General features: G+C 43.8%; 1 protein-coding gene across 2 annotated transcripts in view; it reads right to left on the bottom strand.

Annotated features, from left to right (window-relative positions):
- Positions 1–20,786, bottom strand: part of LOC144937541 (gamma-aminobutyric acid receptor subunit gamma-2-like) — a 174,046-nt gene that overhangs the window by 45,636 nt on the left and 107,624 nt on the right. For both annotated transcript variants that reach the window (XM_078864799.1, XM_078864800.1), the window contains exon 9: positions 4,842–5,050. In XM_078864799.1, the coding sequence (XP_078720925.1) occupies positions 4,842–5,050 (209 nt within the window). The remainder of the gene's footprint in view (positions 1–4,841; positions 5,051–20,786) is intronic.

Raw genomic sequence — 20,786 nt, 5'->3', positions numbered from 1 at the left:
ATGTTTCAATGTGACTTTCACCCGGGTCTAATGCACAATTAATCACGAAGTCTACATCCACTTTTAGGTAAAATGATAGTCGTAGTTAATACTTTATGTTGACAACTTATAGATAATAATATGGATAGGTGACACTGGGATAGGCGTACTGGAGGTCAACTCAACCCAACATCCCCCTGTGGTCCATATAATGCCCACCGCTCTTTGGGAAATTAACAGTGGGGAAAATTTGGACGATGCCATAGGATTGTGGAATTCCCACTGCTGGATAGGGCCACCAATGTGGACAGGTCCTCCTCATGCATACTGCAACATGGGTGCACTTAGACCTTTGTCTTGATTATAAACGAAGCACAGAGCTAAAGTATAATGCAGTGAGACATCTGAAATGATAATTATTGACATTTTAATTCTGTATATTCACCGTTGTAATGCTGCACGTGTAGCGATCTATGGATCATGGCTGTGCAGGACCATGATGAATGGCAATGGTGTGGAGAGATATTCATCCAGCAGTGGAAAGAAAATGACAGGTTATCATTAGACAGGTCAATTTTCCCTGTTCCTTCAGTGATGGTAGGGTGCCTGAGAAAAGACTTATCCTAGCCAGTTCAAAGTGCCAGTTGATCTCACAGTACTCAAAATAAACTAACTGCCTGTTAGTAACTCTCACCAACAAATCCATATCGTTAAACTAACTCACCCTGATTGTATTCAATTGCACTCAGCTTCTGCTGTTAAACAAGCAGCTGCAGACCAAGCAATGGAGGTGATAATTATATTTTCTAAGCTAGTTGTTAAATTAACTTCCACAATTATCGCTAAAGACCATCAGAGTTGACAGAGGTGGTAAAGTGAAAAAGAGAACATGGCAAACATTGGATGTTGGGTGTCAACGGTGCAACAATTTTAAATCTCGTGCAAGGAAGTTGTAACCTGTAATGGCTTATTGGCCTCAGCGATCTCTTGGACGTGAATATACTTCAGTGAACTTCAGTGAAACGAAATAAAAAAAACTGTTTTGTCTGTTACCGAATGGTAAGGAAGATTTTAGATCATTTAGATTATTTGGCTGATATACATTTTCACGTGATAAGCCACTTCGTCGCTTCTGAAAAAAAAGCTCAAAGGTCAGTAGGCTTTACCTGGTAAAATGCTCTCAGATTTACCTGATCTTACATTTACATGCAAATGTAATCATTAGCCCCGCCCACTTTGCTTATGACCCTTGGGCTAAACCCATCTCAAACCTCTATAACATCCTGCCTCAGCAGCTCTCCCGCTATTGTTTCACCTGATGACGATTGCTTGTGTTGCGATCGAAACGTCGTGATATATATTTTTTTCTATTTACGTGGCTTTAACCGAGAGACACAAAGAATATGAATTCCTGCAGTCATGAAAGCTTTAAGTCAAGATTTAACCGCCTCTACGGAGAGGGTTTCCACACAACTACTGTATTAGATCTTTTAACAAACTTCGAGACAAGAAGGCTCATCTGATCGAGTCGCTCACTTTTCTGAAGAGATGCCGCGACACTAAGGTAATACTGATCGCCTTTACACTGACATCTGCTGCCGTCTCCTAATGCTAAACGGATCTTGTTCAGGGCCGGCCTAGTCCTGATCTCAGAGAGAATAATACAATACTCTCTTGCAATCATACTTACCATTGACGGAAAACATGTCTAAATCTGATTGGGAACATGTAGAAAACATGACAGCCTCTTCAACTGCCTCAATGTCAGCTAAATGCAAAGATAACCTGATTTCCAAGTTCAACCTCCTGTCGAAGAAGCCACATCCACACGTTAAAAAGTTAGACGGTGACAAGATTGTTATCAATCAGAGTAATAGCCCAATTTCCGACAGCCTAAAATCGGTTCTAGCTAAAGGGTTGAATTTCGCAGTCACCCCTAAACACATCCCAGTTGATGATATCATTGCCCAGGTCGACATAGCCCTTAAGGGTTTGGGACACATCCCTGCAGACGTGGCAAGATCAGAAATCGCTGTAATCCTCAAAAACGACACCTAATAGCAACATCAGTAAAGATGAGCGCTTTGAGCTTTCTCAACAAAAAAATAGAGATGACATAGTCATCCTCTCAGCTGACAAGGGATGCTAGACTACCCAGATTTTATGGCTTACCAAAAATCCATAAAGAAGGTACACCACTCTGTCCTATTGTCTCCACCATTGACTCACCCACCTACAAACTTGCCCAATTTCTGTCTGAGACCTTACAACCATTCACTGGCAAGACCACCTCAGTTGTACTTAACTCAGCTCACTTGGTATCGTTAATTTAGCGCATTACACTATCTCCAGGTGATTTGCTTGTCAGTTTCGATGTAGTATCTTTGTTTACCAAAGTTCCTGTGCCTGACACCATTGCAATCATTGAAGATTTGGTCCAACAAGGACTGAATGCTGATGTACCGGCCCTGGTAAGACACTGCCTCACCAACAATTACTTCACCTGGAATGGAACATTCTACAAACAAGTTTAAGGTACCCCAATGGGTTCTCCCTTATCTCCAGTTGTAGCCAATGTTTCATTGAAAATTTTGAGACAGATGACATCCAGGCATCCACCCTATGTCCTTACTTGTGGAAGAGGTACATAGATGACACGTTCGTGATCTGGCCATATGGTCTACCAGCTCTGGGCCGATTATTAAACCACATCAATTCCATACACCCAGCCATCAAATTCACCATGGAGGTGGAAAAGGATGGCAAGTTACCATTCTTAGATGTTTTAATCGAAAATAGACCATATGGCTCAATGGGACACTGTCTACAGAAAAGCCACCCATACGGATGCCTATCTAAAACCTGACTCTCACCACCATCCATCCCAGAAGAATTCCCTCATCAAAACTCTACACCATAGAGCTCGATGTATTTCCGACCATCACCACCTAGCCAGTGAACTGGAACATGTACACCAAGCCCTCAAGATGAATGGATATTCAGACTACACAACCCGTAAAGCTATCACCCCAACCATTGGGAAAGAACCATCTGAGGGACCCAATCAAAACCATAACCTTGGCAAACATAGCAGGGGTCATGAAAAAGATTTCCAAAATCATGAGCAAACACAAGATCCAGGTTCGATTCAACACAGTACATACAATTTTTTATCCCATCTGTGAAGGATGTGAGCCCTGACATGCAATACCCCGGCGTCTATAAACTAAGCTGTGTCTGCGGCAGTAGTTACATTGGGGAAACTAAGCGACATGTCTTGGACCATGTTCGTGAACATGAGGCAGATCTGAAACATGGTAGGACCAATACCTCAGCCGTGGCTGATTATTGTTGTAATGCTGTGGGCAAACATGAAAAAAAAAATTCCAAGACAAAGGTACTCTGCAAATCCACTGGCTATCAGCAAAGATTCGTTCATGAAGCCATCCAGATATATAAACACAGACACAATTTCAACCGAGAAGATGGGTACAAACTGAGCAATCATTGGAAGGACGTTATTAACCAGTTTAAGTAATAACCGGCTGTGATGTTTCCATCTACCTACCGATGTTAGTAGTTATTTTCGACTCTCTGGTGTTACATTAACAGGTTAAATGTCTTAACATTAACAGGTTAAATGTCTAACTAACACAGCCACCATTGCTCGTTTTCCTCGATGTGGCAGTGGCTCTACGATCTTACATTGACATGCAAATCTCTCACAATAAAATGGCCACCTCTGCAGCTTCGTCGTCGTGGAGGTGGCTCTCCGATTTACCCAATCTTACATTTACATGCAAATTGAATCGCGAGCCCCGCCCACTTCGCTTATGACCCTTGGGCTACACCCATCTCAAACCTTAAAACATCCTGCCTCAGCAGCTCTACCGCTATATTTTCACCTGATGACGATGTCTTGTGTTGCGATTAAAACGTCGCGATATTTTTTATTATTTTTCTATCTACGTGGCTTTACTGAAAGACCCAAAGAATATGAATTTCTGCAGTCACGAAAGCTTTAAGTCAAGATTTTAATAAATATAGTTTAGTCTAATTTGTATGTTTTTGTGCCTTGTTTACCTTTCCAATTATTTTCACTCCTATCGTATTTTTTTTATTGCTTGTTATTGTAACATTCTGACCCATCCCTACTGAACGTTTGTGAAAAAAAGCTTTAAAGCTCATCAGATTCCTCCAAGATAAATAATTATTCGGATTCTGATTCTGAAATGAACTATTTCCAAGTGATAAAAAGGTTTGGAAATGTGATTCTTCAATGCAAAATGAATGTATCAGCAATGAATGACAATATGGGAGGATCACAACTGTAGTGTTGGGGACACAGCCTGAGGACAGATCCCAAGGCGTGGGATGGCAACGGAGAGTTATTCAGACAGACGTCCAACGCAAGAAACCAAGAGGCAGAACGAAGATGAGGTGGACTGGGAATGGCGAGAGTTGATCTAGGGCAGGAGGATGCCGAAAATAGTGCAACGCGAAAAATTAGAGGGGCTGACCCCGTTTAAACAACAAGAAGACGACTGGATAAGACAGGCGCTGTCTTCTATTGCAAAAACAAGAACGATAATTTCAGTGTCCAGATCAACTTTCAGTATCCAGGTCAAAAGAAATAGTGCCAGATATATGTTTTTTTCCCACACATTTAGCTTTGTTTTTCCTCCCTCCTTCAAAATATCAGCACAAAAGCCATTTACGGGGGCGTTGAGGTAGGTTCAACGTCTCTGCAATGATTGACCGGCTCTCTGACACTGCTCACAGCAGCACTGTCACGGCCCCGAGCCACCCAGCCGCCTGTCTGCCCATGGTGTAACAAAGCATCACGGCGTTCCGCGTCTCACCGGCGCGTGCCTTTTCTTCTTTTTCTTGCCACCACTGAGCTTCTTCTTGCTGACGAAGAACGTGAGCATGGCGAACTCGATCATGGCGGCAAAGACGAAGAAGAAGCAGACGGTGACGAAGAGGTCCATGGCTGTTGCATAGGAAACCTTGGGCAGCGACTTGCGGGAGATGGTGCTCAGAGTGGTCATGGTCAGCACCGTCGTGATCCCTGCGATGGGAGAAGCAAAGCATGGCAAGGCAGGGCAGGCGACGCTTCACTCAGTGGAAATCAAACCATCGCCTCAAAAGCCCAACGAGCGATGGAGTCGTGGCCCATCGCTAAAGGTGGACTGAGCGAAAACGAAACCATTTTATTTTTATTTTACGAGGTAAGGCCCACCGAGCTATATAGCTCTTTTTCAGAAATGACCTGGCCACAAATGATCGCTCAATGCAGTGGGCTTATCGCGTGGAAATTCATAGCAGCCCAATACTCTGAAAGCAGGTATCTAAATGTGCAGGGGAAAACTGGAGGACCCGGAGAAAAATCCAAGCGACAATGGGAAGAACATGAAAAGCCAAAATATACAGGGATCAGGGTCGGGATCGAACCCACGACCTCCTGTATACCTGGCGAGGTAGTTAACATCTCGCCACCGTGGCGTCCCTGACTGAGCCAGTGTTACACATTCCACAGTACAATATTTAAGATTTAACCATATCTGGGGAGATGATGGCCCGATTTAAACTCGTGGTATTCTGATGGCTATGACCAAGGCAGGATGCGTGGTTCACATTGGTTGTTCGATTAAACCAGCTGAGTACAGCTCCAGTACCAAAATATAAACATGCAGTGCACTCATATAGTTTACATTCTGTAGGCACAAAGCCCATTATTTGTAAAAAAAATAACAAAACCAAATTGTGGATTTCACATCAAAGTTGAGTGTTTTTTGTTTGATCTACAGTATCAGATTACTCTTGCAGGGCAGAGACAAATATTAGAACTGAACATTAAGAAAAGGCTTCTTATGTATTGCAATCAGCTTGGCCAAATTGTCAATTATTTGTTTGCAGTCATTGTTGAGCAATATTAAGAACATCAAACGAAGCTGCGCATGGGAATATCTGGTCTTCTTCGTATGGCTGATGTTTGATGCACAGCAACAATGATAATTTTAGACTGAGGCGGTTGAGCCAGATGCTTGTATCAGGAGTAGTTGGAGTGTATCACCGCTGTGACAATGCCCCCTTGGTATTTGCGAATTGGGCATTGAATCATTACACGTTCCAGGGTCTGTTCTGGGTGACCAGTCACACACCGGAGAGTGCATCAAGCATCCAGATCTGCCTTGATTCATACGGTTTAGGATTGTGGCCCATGAGCATTGTGGAAGATCAAAGCTAGGGACCTCAATATCTGGTGGGAACCTGGGAGTTGAACTGGGATGAACGCAGTGTTGGGAGCTTCAGGACTTGTGACACTGTCACAGCATTATCCCAATAAGCCATAGAGTAATTTAACAAAAAAAATAATCTTCATGATGAAGAAAATCCGTTACACTGAAGCAGACCAGCAGCAACGAAATAAATGTTGAATAAATGTTCCTGAACATAGCCTCGACGCACTGTCATACACAGTTTGCATGACAATTGCATGTGTTGCAATCGCTCCCACTCAGAGTTGGAATAAGCCAGGCATTGCAAGCGTCTGGAGCACACGCCAAATTGTTGTAAAACTGTAAAAAAAATATGTAACAGGGCAGTGTATTAGACAGTGCGATTGAAGCATGTGCATCGGCTGCCTGCACCAACAACTTACTGAGATCGCTTACAAAATTCAGGTAACACGTTGTGATATTCATGAACCGCCTACAACATCATTCTGAAAGATATATGTGTTTTTAATGTGTCTAAATCGCACAAATTTCCACCAGTATTTCAGCAAAAAGCCCTTTGCTGGCAATAGGTAACACTGAGAGGCAAAAAGGCACATATTATTTTTTAATTAAACACAACGTGGATTGCTTCACCTTTAACCTAAACAGCATTCTCACACAGAGCCTATATTAGAGTTACCATGAGGAACAGTAATATAACACAGGGAATTTCATTTAACACGTCTTATTTTTTAGTATTCAATCATCTTTAACATTTGATGTCTAACATCACTTTTTTTTCTTAAAACGAATATTAATACGGAAAAATATCAATACGTGACGTAAATCATTATAACGTGCCAACTGTAATGTTTCAGATTCGGCATCAAATTCGTATTGCGTTGCCTCAAAAAATAAGGCATTTAAAATAAATGCCATTCTCAGAATCATGCAATGTTTTCTTGATGTAATTTTGAGAGATACAACATCTGCTTTGGAAAAAAAATATATATATATATATATATGTATACACTATGTATAGTATATTTTGTGAGACACTTGGACAGAGACAAATAGTACAAAAAACTCAAAATTATATAGAACAGTTGTTATTAAGGCATGAGAAGACTGATCATTGGTTGAATATATGTCAATGCGCAATTAGTGTTAAGTTGCCATCATTTCACGACTCATCACTTGCTCAGTTTACTTGCAGTGTATTTTGTGAAACACATGGACAGGGACCAATAAAAAGAACAAAAGCTGAAAATTACACAAATAAGCATGAAGAAATGTGTTCTCAGATTTGACACTGAGACACAATAAGAGGAGTTCATGCATTAGAGAACAGATCCAAACCAGCGACATCGTATAAACTGTGAAATTAACATTGTGGTTAGGCAGGATACATTCCCAGAAGAGAGATGGCCATTCTTAAACTATTAAACTGAAGTTTTTTGTTTTATTTTACCAGGTAAGGCCCACTGGACTATATTGCTCGTTTTCAGAAGTGACCTGGCCACAAATAATAGCTGGCTTATCATGTAGACATCTGTAGAAGCCAAATACTTAAAACGCATGTTTATAAATGTGAAGGAAAAAATCCACGTGACCATGGGGTGAAAATGCTAATTCTAAATATACAGGCATCAGGGTTGGGATCGAACCCATATGCTCCTGTATTCCAGGCGAGGTAGTAAACATCTCGCCACCGCAGCAGGAAGCTTTCATAGAGAAGTGGATAAGGCATGGCTGATTATGTTGAAAACATATCAACCAGTTTCCACGATAAAGCACTAATATCCCCAGCAGGGTTGCTCCTCACGGGAACCATATATAATCTATTATACGCATTTCACTGTGGGCATAGTGACATTAAACTTTGGCTTGGCTCAAATACATGAATTAGTTATGCTGGCCTTTATGGTCCTGTAATGCATAGCAAATAGTATCACATTCTGCTTTAAGGAGGGAAAGTTACATGCAGGTTGGACACGTGGACAGCCACAGCTCATTACGGAATAGCTTTTCGAGAAGGCAACTGGGTTCACAAAGGCTTAAGGTCCGTTCTCATGAAGGGTAACCAGTTATTCAATTTATATTTACATGTCATTCGTTGCATTAGTTAAGAGAGGGGAAAAAATACTGCTGGTGATTTGCCATCCGTAAAGTTTGCTCAACAGGTCGACATAAATTATTGGCTGCATACACAAATACATACATATATGCATTCATCAAGAGAACAGATTTTTTTATTACACGAGTCTGAAATAATGCATCAGGGGTTTGTTATGCGATGGAGGTAGAGTGCGGTGAATTTTGCATGCAGCGTCTGCATTGTGAATTCAGCACCCGGGCTTTTTTTTCCCTTCCTCCCTCTCCTCAGCCCTTTGGCTGAACGAGCTCCACATGAGTCACGCTCATCCAGAATGGAATTCAAAACCTTTCAATCATAAGGTACAGTACGTGCCCTGCCACCGACCCACTCACTGGGTGCCTGTTGCAATGTTAATCACGGCAATATTGAAAGTTGCTTTAAGCAACGTTTACGTAGTTGTCGTGCTTTAATGTCGTTCAACAGCATTAGCCTGTTTTGAGTTCATTTGAAATCATAATCTTTTTTTCATTAAATCCAATATAAAAAAACTAAAGACAATGAAATCATACGTCAGCTGCAAAAAGTGTATTTCACAAACGTGGGTCCCAAGTAAGTATGCAATTGTACTGTGTACACTTCACTATATCCTGTGCATATGAGAAATAAACTTGGATTGATTGACTTTCATTACCCGACGTCATCTCGTCTGGTTAGGCATTTTGGAATCGGGAGGATGCGTGGATGTTTTATCGTCACCTTTGCATTCTACACGCAGGCAACTCACTCTAAGAACCCAAAAAAATATCTCCACTTAATGCATTTATGTAACGTACTTTATATATCGAGCTATCGATCTGGGAGCCTTTGTCGGTAAAGCGAGCGCCTTGCGATCGCGAGGGTTGCGAGTCGAAATTGTCTTTGGGTTATTGTGTCCACCCATTGGTTGACTAAACGAGTAGTCTTCTGTAGGGAAGCCATCAGTGGCTGTCTTATGGAGAGAGGTTCTCATCCCTGGCTCAGGCTAGAAACAGGAGATGAGCAATGTCTTGCTTCTCGTTTGAAATCACTTTGACTATCTAATTTGTTAAAGAAAATTGTTCAAGCCATTACTATGGAGTACTTATTTTTACTTTCTTTGAATCATTCTATTTAAACCTACTTCCTAATCTGCCAATGTTTTAACGTGATACCTCAAATATTAAACCAAAACAGCTGCGGTTATAATTGACAAATAATTTCGAGTGATGCTATATTTGGTGAGAACAAGGTCAAAAGTAATAGAGTCTCTCCATGCTCATACAGAAGCCGTGGATTATCGTTCGTCTCTGTTGGTAACCAAGAAATAAATCCCACATTTATATGGTCGAGGCCAAGCCTAGCTCCGGGAACAACTAATGTTGATTCGGCACAGAGAAAAAACATTTATTGAGCTATAAAGCATGATAGCCTGAGCCAACTGAAACATTAATTTGCAATTTCCAAAAGTGGATTGAATACATGCTTTGTTCACATTGTTGCCTGGCAAGAAAATAACAGGCGGTTGTGAAAGGAATGAAGGTCATCAATACAAGTATCGCTATGAGTGGGGGAAGAATGGGCGAGTTTGGAGAATAATGCTCGTGCTGTTGAGGACCAAGGTTAAAATGCGAGGAACTAAATGAGAGAGAAAATCGTATTGTGATGAGTTAGTGCTTAATCGTCACTAATGAATGGCAAAACACAATTACTCAATTGGGATTACATGTAGCAGCCATCACTCCCGACTGAGAGACCGATGCCCACTCACAGGCCAGGAACTGAGCCACCTTGTGCCCACAGGGACAGCTGCCACTGGGTGTGCCCCTTTTCAAATGTGCTCTTATCAGATGTGATGTAAATTGCTTATCGCGTACAAAGCTTTTAAATATATGCCCCGCTGTAATAGGCATTCGATAAAAAAAACGAATCATTAGTATATTGGCATTGATAAGACCGTGATGAAAAAAAATATTCTGCATTTAATTTAGTCAAATTCAGATGTGATGACTTATTTATCAGACAGACAGAGAGACATCTACTCCTCCGAATTGCTGGAGACAGAAACATAGAGATTGTGCTGAGATTGATCAAGCAAGGATGCTACTTGGTATCCAAATCTGACATCACTGCTGAGTTATTGTGCTTCTGATATCATACACTTTCCAAATCTCATTGAATGTAGTTACTTTAGTTATCTTGATATTAAAGTGATATATATATATACAGTGAGGGAAAAAAGTATTTGATCCCCTGCTGATTTTGTACGTTTTCTCACTGACAAAGAAATGATCAGTCTATAATTTTAATGGTAGGCTTATTTGAACAGTGAGAGACAGAATAACAACAACAAAATCCAGCAAAAATGCATGTCAAAAATGTTATAAATTGATTTGCATTTTAATGAGGGAAATAAGTATTTGACCCCCTCTCAATCAGAAAGTTTTCTGGCTCCCAGGTGTCTTTTATACAGGTAACGAGCTGAGATTAGGAGCACACTCTTAAAGGGAGTGCTCCTAATCTCAGCTTGTTACCTGTGTAGTGACATGGGAGGGGCTGCTGGGGGGCTCTGGGACCCTGGGCGGCCCAGGCGCGTGGGCCCCTTGGCGCCGGGCGCTGGGTTCCCAGGCGGCCCAGATGCTTAAGCCCCTTGGCGCCAGGCGCTGGGTTCCCGGGCGGCCCAGGCGCTTAAGCCCCTTGGCGCCACCAACGGGGGGGGGGGGGGGGGGGGGGGGGGCTGTGTATGCTCTGTCGGATATCTGGAAGCGCACACGGCCCCACCCCTCGTTGGGGACTAGGCATAAAAGGGAAGCTCCCTGGACGATCAGGGCCAGTTGTAGCTCAAGACCCAAGACCCAAGACCAGCCATCTGAGGACCCTGGGACGATGTGAGGGCCAGTGGTGGGACTCTGGAACTCCCGGCTCTATGTCCTTGTGAGGTGAGTTCCAGAGCGTAGCCAGAGTAGTGTACCTAGGCTGTGTACCTAGGCTGTAACAGAGTATCAGGACTGTTGGAGTGCTGTTGGATTGTAATAAAGAAGTTACCTCTACAAGTGTCTCCGGAACCCGTTACACCTGTATAAAAGACACCTGTTCACAGAAACAATCAATCAACCAGATTCCAAACTCTCCACGATGGCCAAGACCAAGAGAGCTCTCCAAGGATGTCAGGGACAAGATTGTAGACCTACACAAGGCTGGAATGGGCTACAAGACCATCGCCAAGCAGCTTGGTGAGAAGGTGACAAACAGTTGGTGCGATTATTCGCAAATGTCAGAAACAATCTCCCTCGCTCTGGGGCTCCATGCAAGATCTCACCTCGTGGAGTTGCAATGATCATGAGAACGGTGAGGAATCAGCCCAGAACTACACGGGAGGATCTTGTCAATGATCTCAAGGCAGCTGGGACCATAGTCAGCAAGAAAACAGTTGGTAACACACTACGCCGTGAAGTACTGAAATCCTGCAGCGCCCGCAAGGTCCCCCTGCTCAAGAAAGCACATATACATGCCCGTCTGAAGTTTGCCAATTAACATCTGAATGATTCAGAGGACAGCTGGGTGAAAGTTTTTCTGGTCAGATGAGACCAAAATGGATCTCTTTGGCATCAACTCAACTCGCCGTGTTTGGAGGAGGAGGAATGCTGCCTATGACCCCAATAACACCATCCCCACCGTCAAACATAGAGGTGGAAACATTATGCTTTGGGGGTGTTTTTCTGCTAAGGGGACAGGACAACTTCACCGCATCAAAGGGACGATGGACAGGGCCATGTACCGTCAAATCTTGGGTGAGAACCTCCTTCCCTCAGCCAGGGCATTCAAAATGGGTCGTGGATGGGTATTCCAGCATGACAATGACCCAAAACACACGGCCAAGGCAACAAAGGAGTGGCTCAAGAAGAAGCACATTAAGGTCCTGGAGTGGCCTAGCCAGTCTCTAGACCTTAATCCCATAGAAAATCTGTGGAGGGAGCTGAAGGTTCGAGTTGCCAAACGTCAGCCTCGAACCCTTAATGACTTGGGGAAGATCTGCAAAGAGGAGTGGGACAAAATCCCTCCTGAGATGTGTGCAAACCTGGTGGCCAACTACAAAAAACGTCTGACCTCTGTGATTGCCAACAAGGGTTTTGCCACCAAGTACTAAGTCATGTTTTGCAGAGGGGTCAAATACTTATTTCCCTAATTAAAATGCAAATCAATTTATAACATTTTTGACATGCGTTTTTCTGGATGTTGTTGTTGTTATTCTGTCTCTCACTGTTCAAATACACCTACCATTAAAATTATAGACTGATAATTTCTTCATTAGTGTGCAAACGTACAAAATCAGCAGGAGATCAAATACTTTTTCCCTCACTGTATGTGTGAGATGCCGAAATGGAAAAAGGGAGCAGTGCATGCGGGACTAAAATGTCTATTAAACCATATTTTTATAATTATCAATGCATCGGTGATTCCTTATTCAGATGGCATGGGTCTAATTACAGTGTGTGTCGTACACCCTCCTCCACCCGACACGTCATGCATGTCCATTGTATACCACACGTGGCGATTTGATCCAAAAATGTATTACGAATCTTACACTGGTGGTAATAGAGCATGCGTTTTAAACGTACAATACCCGTTAGACTCTATGACTTTAAAAAGTAGCCTCGGGTACAGTGACGGACTGGGACTAAAAATCGGCCCAGGCATTTGTAAACATAGCAGGCCCAAATTTATGCACAATCTCATTGGCACATTTGGAGCTGGGTCCAAAAATACATGGGGTACCGGTGAGGAAGAATCTTTGAAGCAGCCAAATATATAGGACTGAATGCCCAACTGAGAGTGTAAATAAGCAATGAAGCCTACACATTTGAGGTAAAAAAAAATTACATTTTGACTTAAAACTTTCGTGACTGCAGACATTTATATTCGTTGGTTCTTTCGGTAAAGTCACGTAGATAGAAAAAAATATAATAAAAAAAAAGTTAGCGTAATGGGAGTCTATAATGTAGACTGTAGCCCGATAGACTGTAGCCTGGTTTTTAAGCTGGTGAGCGTATTGACAGTCTATAATGTTGATACGTTTCGATCGCAACACAAGTGGTCGTCATGATGACGACCGATTGTGTTTATTTTAATTTTATTTTTATTACTTAAAGAACCAGAATAAGTCTACATTATAGACTGCCAGTACGTTCACCAGCTTAAAACCCAGGCTACAGTCTACCAGGCTACAGTCTACATTATAGACTGCCAGTACGCTCACTTTTTTTTCATTATTATCAGTTTTTCTATCTACGTGACTTTACCGCAAGAACCAAAGATTACAAAAAAATGTTATATATTTTTTACTCTGATCACATTTGCAATTTCCCCGCACAGAATGGCCCATCGGCCCTCGGAATGGACCGGCCCACCTGGAATTTGCCCTACTGACTACTGCCCTAAGGCTAGTCTGGGCCTGCTCAGGAATTTGCAATGAATCTGAAGGTAATTCTAAATTTGTCGCAAATTATATAGTGCGTTGGCAATGGTGCACAAGCAAAATCAACAACAAAAACACTTAACACAGCCGTCAATAACACCACGGCCTTAAAAGAAACAATACATAACGGGTGATGTTTGAGGCAAATGGCCCTTCTTCATGGCATATAGAGAGGCCAGAGAGATTGAGTTAACGGTTGGAGACAGCGCTTAACACCATGGAGCCTGATGAGAATAACATTTTAAAAACATTTCTGGCTGACCAGTTTTAAATAGGCATTTTACCTCGTAAAATAGTTACGTCATGTTCAATGTATGCACGTTTGGCTTGGGTAACATATGTAACCCACGACACACATCAGCAGAGAATTGTATTTTTACTGCTTTGAAACTAATGTTGAAAGTGTTGACACATTATTTTTGTCCGTTGTCTGTCTAGAGTAGGGAGTCACAATGACTCTCGTAAAGATAATCTAGTGTAAATGAAGGATATATAAAGTTCTGATGTTATTCTTTGGGTCTTTCGGTAAAGTCACGTAGATAATGACAATAAAATAATAAAAATGAAAATTAAGTGAATAAAAAATAATACAACTATAACGAAGTTTCGATCGCAACACAAGCAATCGTCATCAAGAAAACAAAAAGAGGGGGAAAGCTGCTGGGGCAGGCTGTTTTAAAGGTTTGAAATGGGTGTAGCCCAATGGTCATAAAAGAGGTGGGCTGGGCTAGTGATGCTATTATGAACAAATAGTCCTTGGGCCAGACCAGATATTGGTACCACCCAAGGTGGCAAAACTTTAATGGTGCCATTTTATTTGTTACACCAACAGAAGTGTAGTGAGTTCATCCGAGTCGCAGACGCACTTCTTTGAGGCAATTCATTTATTCAAACCAACACATGGAGTACTACCCCTTAACACATTGACAACCTATGGTGGTGGACCACCAGGCCAACTACACTAATTACACTTGAATAAGCTACGATGGACCGGACCCTGGTGCAGAACCAGGTCCACGTGTTGGTGACTCTTGTAGGACGTAGAACGTAGAACATAGATTCTTCAGGATGAACAACAGGAGCCAGTCACGCTCGGGGACCCGGCTTATATCCTCTGTTATATAAGCCGAGTCCTCTAGCAGGTTCTTGACCCTGACACGTAACCACCCCTAGCCCCCACCTGGGGCCCCTGTGTAGACTTTACTGGTCACATGTCCTTTAGGGTCAACCAGAGTCACATGGCCCTTGGTAACCCCGTTCCCATGGCCGGGACTCTCACAGCCTATCCTGTAGGAGTCGGCACTGTACGCAGAGCGTGGTGCCACTCAGCACTGTCAGACAGCGCTCACTGAGCCCCTTTAGGGCCGGTACTGCACCCACATATACATGGCGCCCGCAATGGCAATACATCGCACGCCGTGCCTGTCTAGAGCCAGCATTACACAGTGACATCTGTGATGTCACTACAGAAGTAAAATAATATATAATAACCTTTCCAAACGAGCAGCTGTTTAATTTTTCTAGCGGAAAACCTGTTTTTGCACCTATCGCAATCACGCATATTTGCCCGGACGTTACAACTGAAAGATTACAACACCTCTGCTGTTTATTAAGACGATAAATAATGTATAAAATAGATGTATGACCCCAATGCATGTATTTCATACATATCCTTGCATTTATGCACGCTTGTTCTTCAATTTCAGTGACTTAGTTAAGTCAGGAATAGATTAGTGATATCTATTTTCCTTCTGTTCCTAGCAGCTTGTTTGCTCATGATCACGTACTGGCAGGTGAGGCAAGTACTGGTGGTTCTGTATTATTTATGTTCAGTAAAGATATATTAAGTGCTAACTTTACCCCCAATGTATTGGTAACGTACCTGTTAAGATTACTGTATTAGTTAAGGCCAGACACTACAGGCAAAAATAAAGATTGTTGCTCAGTTTGTCAATTTTGATATTTTGCTTATGTAAATTGTAAACGTTCATAACATGCACATAATTATTACCATTAACTTTGTTACCATTAACTTTGTTATTGGTAATAATTGATGATTAAAATCATAAAAACTAACTATTTATATTTTATAAATGGTTAGTTTTTACGATTTTATACAAACTTTGCCAAGTACACAAAGCCTGAAATTAGCGTTTTCTAGCATCTTTCATCGCAATTTGTCTTCACATTTAAAGAAATAACCTAGTTGAATTGCATATCATTGTATATTTTTTGTTTGCATTCTGACCACAAGCACGGCGGTTAATTCAGACATAATTCCTTGTTAAAGGTTTCAGTTTGGTGTTTTAACATCTTAACAACTGTTTTGTTGCCAGAAAAAAGGGGAAAAGCTATTATCATATTTTGGTACTGGCAAAGGAGGTCCCATGATGTAGATGCTCGCCCCGAGCTCTCATTACTCTGATAGTGCATTGTCTTTGTGCTGTACGTCTTTTGTCATCCTCTGGTCTAACACCATTTGAGACGAGGCTCAAAAGAAAGCTGTCTCTGGTGTGGACCAATCAGTTTCAAGGACAATGCATATATTATCACAGTATATATTTTTTTGCATTATGACCACAAGCATTGTGGTTAATGCAGACATGATTCCTTGTAAAAAGTTTCAGTTTGGTATTTTAACATCTTAACACCTTCCATGATAACATCGTCAGGCTTGGGGTATTCCGCACCATCTGCACACTGCTGGCAATAATAGGAAAGCGTTTCCAAGATGCTGGACTCCGAGATCTCTGCATTCAGTCTGGAATGATTCTGGTGTTATGGATGGCCGCAAGTACAACAGGGCAGTGCGACTACACAAACACCTGTATGAGGCTCTCATGTGACTGACATGGAATGATTTCCTGTCCTGGTTGGAAACAACTCACATGAACGATATGGTTCATCTGGATGAGACACTGAGGACCATTGACAACCTTGGGAAAGAAGTCTCACAAGCCGCTTTGAAGGAGGTCCTCGAGAACAGCTCATGTACACACATCATGGAACTGTTTGAAGTCTACCGCGAGTTCCTCAGTGGTGGAAATGGCAGCCTCTCGACCTTCTGGATGTCCTATTTGGACATGGTTGAAATCTTGTTGAGGCTCATCTGAGCATCCAGAGAGGGAGACTGGATGCTACACTTGGCAAGCAATGTAACAATGATCCCATGGTGCTTCGCTTATGATAGGATTAATTATGCATGCTACCTCCCCTACTACTACGTCCAGATGTCCCAGCTGCCCATTACACACCTAGATGTGTATACGGAATTCATGGAAGGAGGCTTCTCAGTTCAACTGGGCTCCACCAATCCCTTTGGTCGAATCTCTGTTGTCCAAGCTTTTGAAGAAGCGATGAACAAAGACACCCAGACAGCTGGAGGGACAAAGGGATTCAGCTTGAAGCCAGGAGCCGTGACCAAACAGTTCAGTACAGACGCATGTACCTCAGACAGCTGAGATACCTGATAGGTCAAGGCAGGTCCAAACTGTCCCATCCAGATCTACAGGGTCCAAGGATCAAGAGAGATTAAGCAAATGTCCAGTCTCTCATTGACCTTATGGAGAATAACTGGATCAATCCTATGTCCCCTGATGAGACAGATCTGGAGATAGAAGAAGAGACCTACCAGGTATTTAAGCAAACAATGTTAGCTGAGGACCCACCATCTGTGAAATTCCACGACAAGATGACCAAGCAAAGTCTAAAGACATTCTCCAATATCAGCACAAAAACATCACGTGGAAAGAAGGTACAGGATGTGGTTCTGAAGGCAGATAGAAACCTGTTCAGCCAAATGATCCTGGTGGCTGAAAGCAGGAAGGCGAATATGAAGGATGTTCTTGCCCACCCACTGGGCACACTGCCATGGGCACTGGCAAAAGCTGATGGGTCCCTACGAAAAACAAACAAGGCTGCACTTGCCAGAGAGCTTTAAAAGAATGTGTCCCCTGCAGAAGACATCCAAACCCCATCTACTTCCATCATTGATGGACGTAGATGGGGTTATATCGACAGACTTCGATCAAAGATGCTGAACGACTTAACCGGGGTGCAGACACCACTCTCCAGTACAAGAACCTTGCAGGGGGACACGACGTCCAGCAGTGGAAAAAATTCCCGTGCAGTCCCTCCAACAAAACCAGTCTCATCAAGTGTCTGGTGGAAGAGTGGAAACTCCCACGATACAGAGATATGCTGCATGGCAAGGTGTTGCACATGACCTGTGAGGAAACCTGCTACAAGTTGACAGAAGATGAGTGTGAGGAAGTAGCAGAGATGCACTCCATGCATGACGAAGCTGACACCCGTCTGCTCCCGCATGCATTGCATGCAGCAAATGTGGGCTAAAAGGCAGTTATCATCACAGCGGAGGACACTGATGTCATGGTGCTTTGTCTTGGCTCCCAGAAGGACATCACCTGTCCCATCTACCAGAAGTGTGGGACACAGAACCACACACGGTTTGTCGATATCAGCAAACTGGCAAGGTCACTTGGAGACAGCATCTGTGACAGCCTAATTGGCTTACAGGCCTTTACAGGCTGCAACACTGTCAGTGCATTCGCTGGTCGAGGGAAGCTGAATGCCCTGAAGATGGTGAGAAAGGACACTTCCTGCCAAGAGACTTTTAGTCGACTGGGGCAGTTATGGAATGTGAGTGATGAGCTGTTACAGAAAATTGAGCAGTTCACCTGTCGCATGTGTCGTGACATAGAACGGTCACTACTGTGTCGGCCTGTACGAAGGCTGGGGGCCCCAAGGGGGTGCCTGGGGGGTCACGTGGTGGAGGGATCCGGACCTTCCCAGAGGTGGGGGAAGTGAGGCGTTTCCTGGGAAGGGAGGCGTGGCCTGAAGAGAGCCAGCCACGCCGGGGCGGAGCCAGCCACGCAAAAGCAGATATATAAGCGTGGTGTGAACGCAGAGCGAGGCTGTTGTACTGTACTCCGAAGTGAAGACATCATGGGTCGTCGTCCTGGGCCAGGCAGGCCGTTGCCTGCCTGGTCCAGTCTGTGTCGCGTTCCAGAGTGTTAGTGAGTTGAGGAAGGTGGTCACCACCTCATGTACAGTGTTATATTACTTACCGTTTAATAAATAGTGTTGCCTCCAAGCTGTGTGTGTGTGCACCTAATTCGAACGCACTACATTTGGCGTCAGAAGGTGGAAAAATAAATATTGCTAGGTGTTATCCTAGGGAAGTAAAATGGGCACACGAAAAACAAATATAAAACTCACCTGGACGCCTTCGTACAACGGGGACGGTGTGACGACCATCCTTCGGACAGCCCCGGGGATGGCAGCCCCGGTGACAGAGAGAGAGAGATGGCGCTGCACGCGGAGCGGCGGGACTGGCATCGCACTGCTGCTTCGCCGCCATCGGGAACGGAGCGACGGAGCCGCGGGGAGAGGACACCATCGTCGCTGCGGGGGCTGGCGGGGGAGGCCCGGGCATGCGGGCCACGTGGTGGGCCCGCCATTTCGGCGGCTGGTCGGGGCGCGGTTCCCGCCAAAACGCCGCTCCCGCCAACTCGGCGGCTGATCGGGTCGCGGTTCCCGCCAAAACGCTGCTCCTGCTGCCGAAATGCCGCTCCCGCCGACATCAACGCCTGCAGAGGGGGAGTTCCAGTCTTCTGCTCGAGCGCGAGAGGTGGATGGGTTCGCAAGAGCAGGCCGTGTTCACCATGAAAGATTCTTCGGGCCGTCCCAGTGCTCCACCTTGCCGCCCTCCGCTATTCACAGTTTGCCAGGCGAGTCGTGACATGACAAGCACCCGGCCTCAAGAAAAATAATAATATCTTCACCCATCTTGCGTGTGCCGGGTTGCGATCGCGTGTTTTTTTAACTCGCTGGTTTGCGGAGCGTGTTCGTCCGGTTGTGTGCGTGATAAATTGACGCGGCGACCATGCGGGTTTCTGCTTGTAACAAGTGTTGTTGTTAATTACGGCGTCGAGATCGGTATCTTCTGGGTGTAGTTAATGATTAATTCGTTATTGGGTGTCCCGAGCTCTGTTGATATCCTGTAGGTTGCGTGTTAATGACTCGTGTTGTTACATCGTTTTGTTGCGAAATCGCCATTGTTATTGTGTATACTGTATGGAGTTTCGCTCGTGATTGTCACGTGTAACTGTAAGAAACTTTGATCGTCATTGTTGCCAAGGTACAGACCGTATGGAGCTTTGCTTGGAATTGTTAACAGTGTATGGACTGTTGGGTACTTGCTTGTGATTATTTACTATGTACGGATTGTCTGGAGTATTGATTGTGTGTGTTGCCATGTGGGGACTGGATGGAGCATTGCACAAAATGATTGACTGTACAAATTTCATATACTGCATATACTGTATTAATCAATTCGGCGATTCTTGGGGTTTGTGTATAGTTTTTTTGCTCTCAAAATTCGAATGCCCTGAGTCCCATGGTTAATGTTGAAGGGGTTTTTGAAATGACAGGATCGGTGTGTTTCAACCTCACTGGTTGGCTCCTGTCCGTTGTTGCACAGATGATGTCTTTTGTGCGGGAATGCCCCTTGTGTTCTACATCGATCGGGGGTGCGTTTCCGTTAATTGCTGTCAAATTGCGTTGCTCTCTCCACTCGGTTGGTACAGCTGCATGCTGCAATGCGAGTCTCGGAGATGATGTGTAAGGATACGGGAAGTGAGGTGTATTGTTGTGTCCATTGAATATTCGGGATCGTCACAAATTGTGCGTACCTGTTCGGCATTGGATCAGTTCTGTGGGGGATCATAATTCAAATTGTATGTGTTGTGATGGTTTTAAATTGCGATGGTGACATGCTGCCAGGGATTTTGAATTGTGGTGCTGGCTGTCACTTATCTTGGGGCGCAGATCCTGACCAGGATGGCCCATTGTGGTCCCGTCATGCTGTGTCTGACGGCTTGACCTGACAGCCCGGAGATCGAGACACTCCGTGGCTTGTCTAGCCTAGTGGGCTGTGCGCTCACATGGCTCAGAGAGTGTGGTCCCGTCATGCTGT

The sequence above is a fragment of the Lampetra fluviatilis genome, chromosome 19 (genome assembly GCF_964198595.1).
Source record: "Lampetra fluviatilis chromosome 19, kcLamFluv1.1, whole genome shotgun sequence".
NCBI lineage: Eukaryota > Metazoa > Chordata > Hyperoartia > Petromyzontiformes > Petromyzontidae > Lampetra > Lampetra fluviatilis.
Note: the sequence above shows the minus strand (reverse complement) of the source record. Positions and strands in the feature narration are given on the sequence as shown.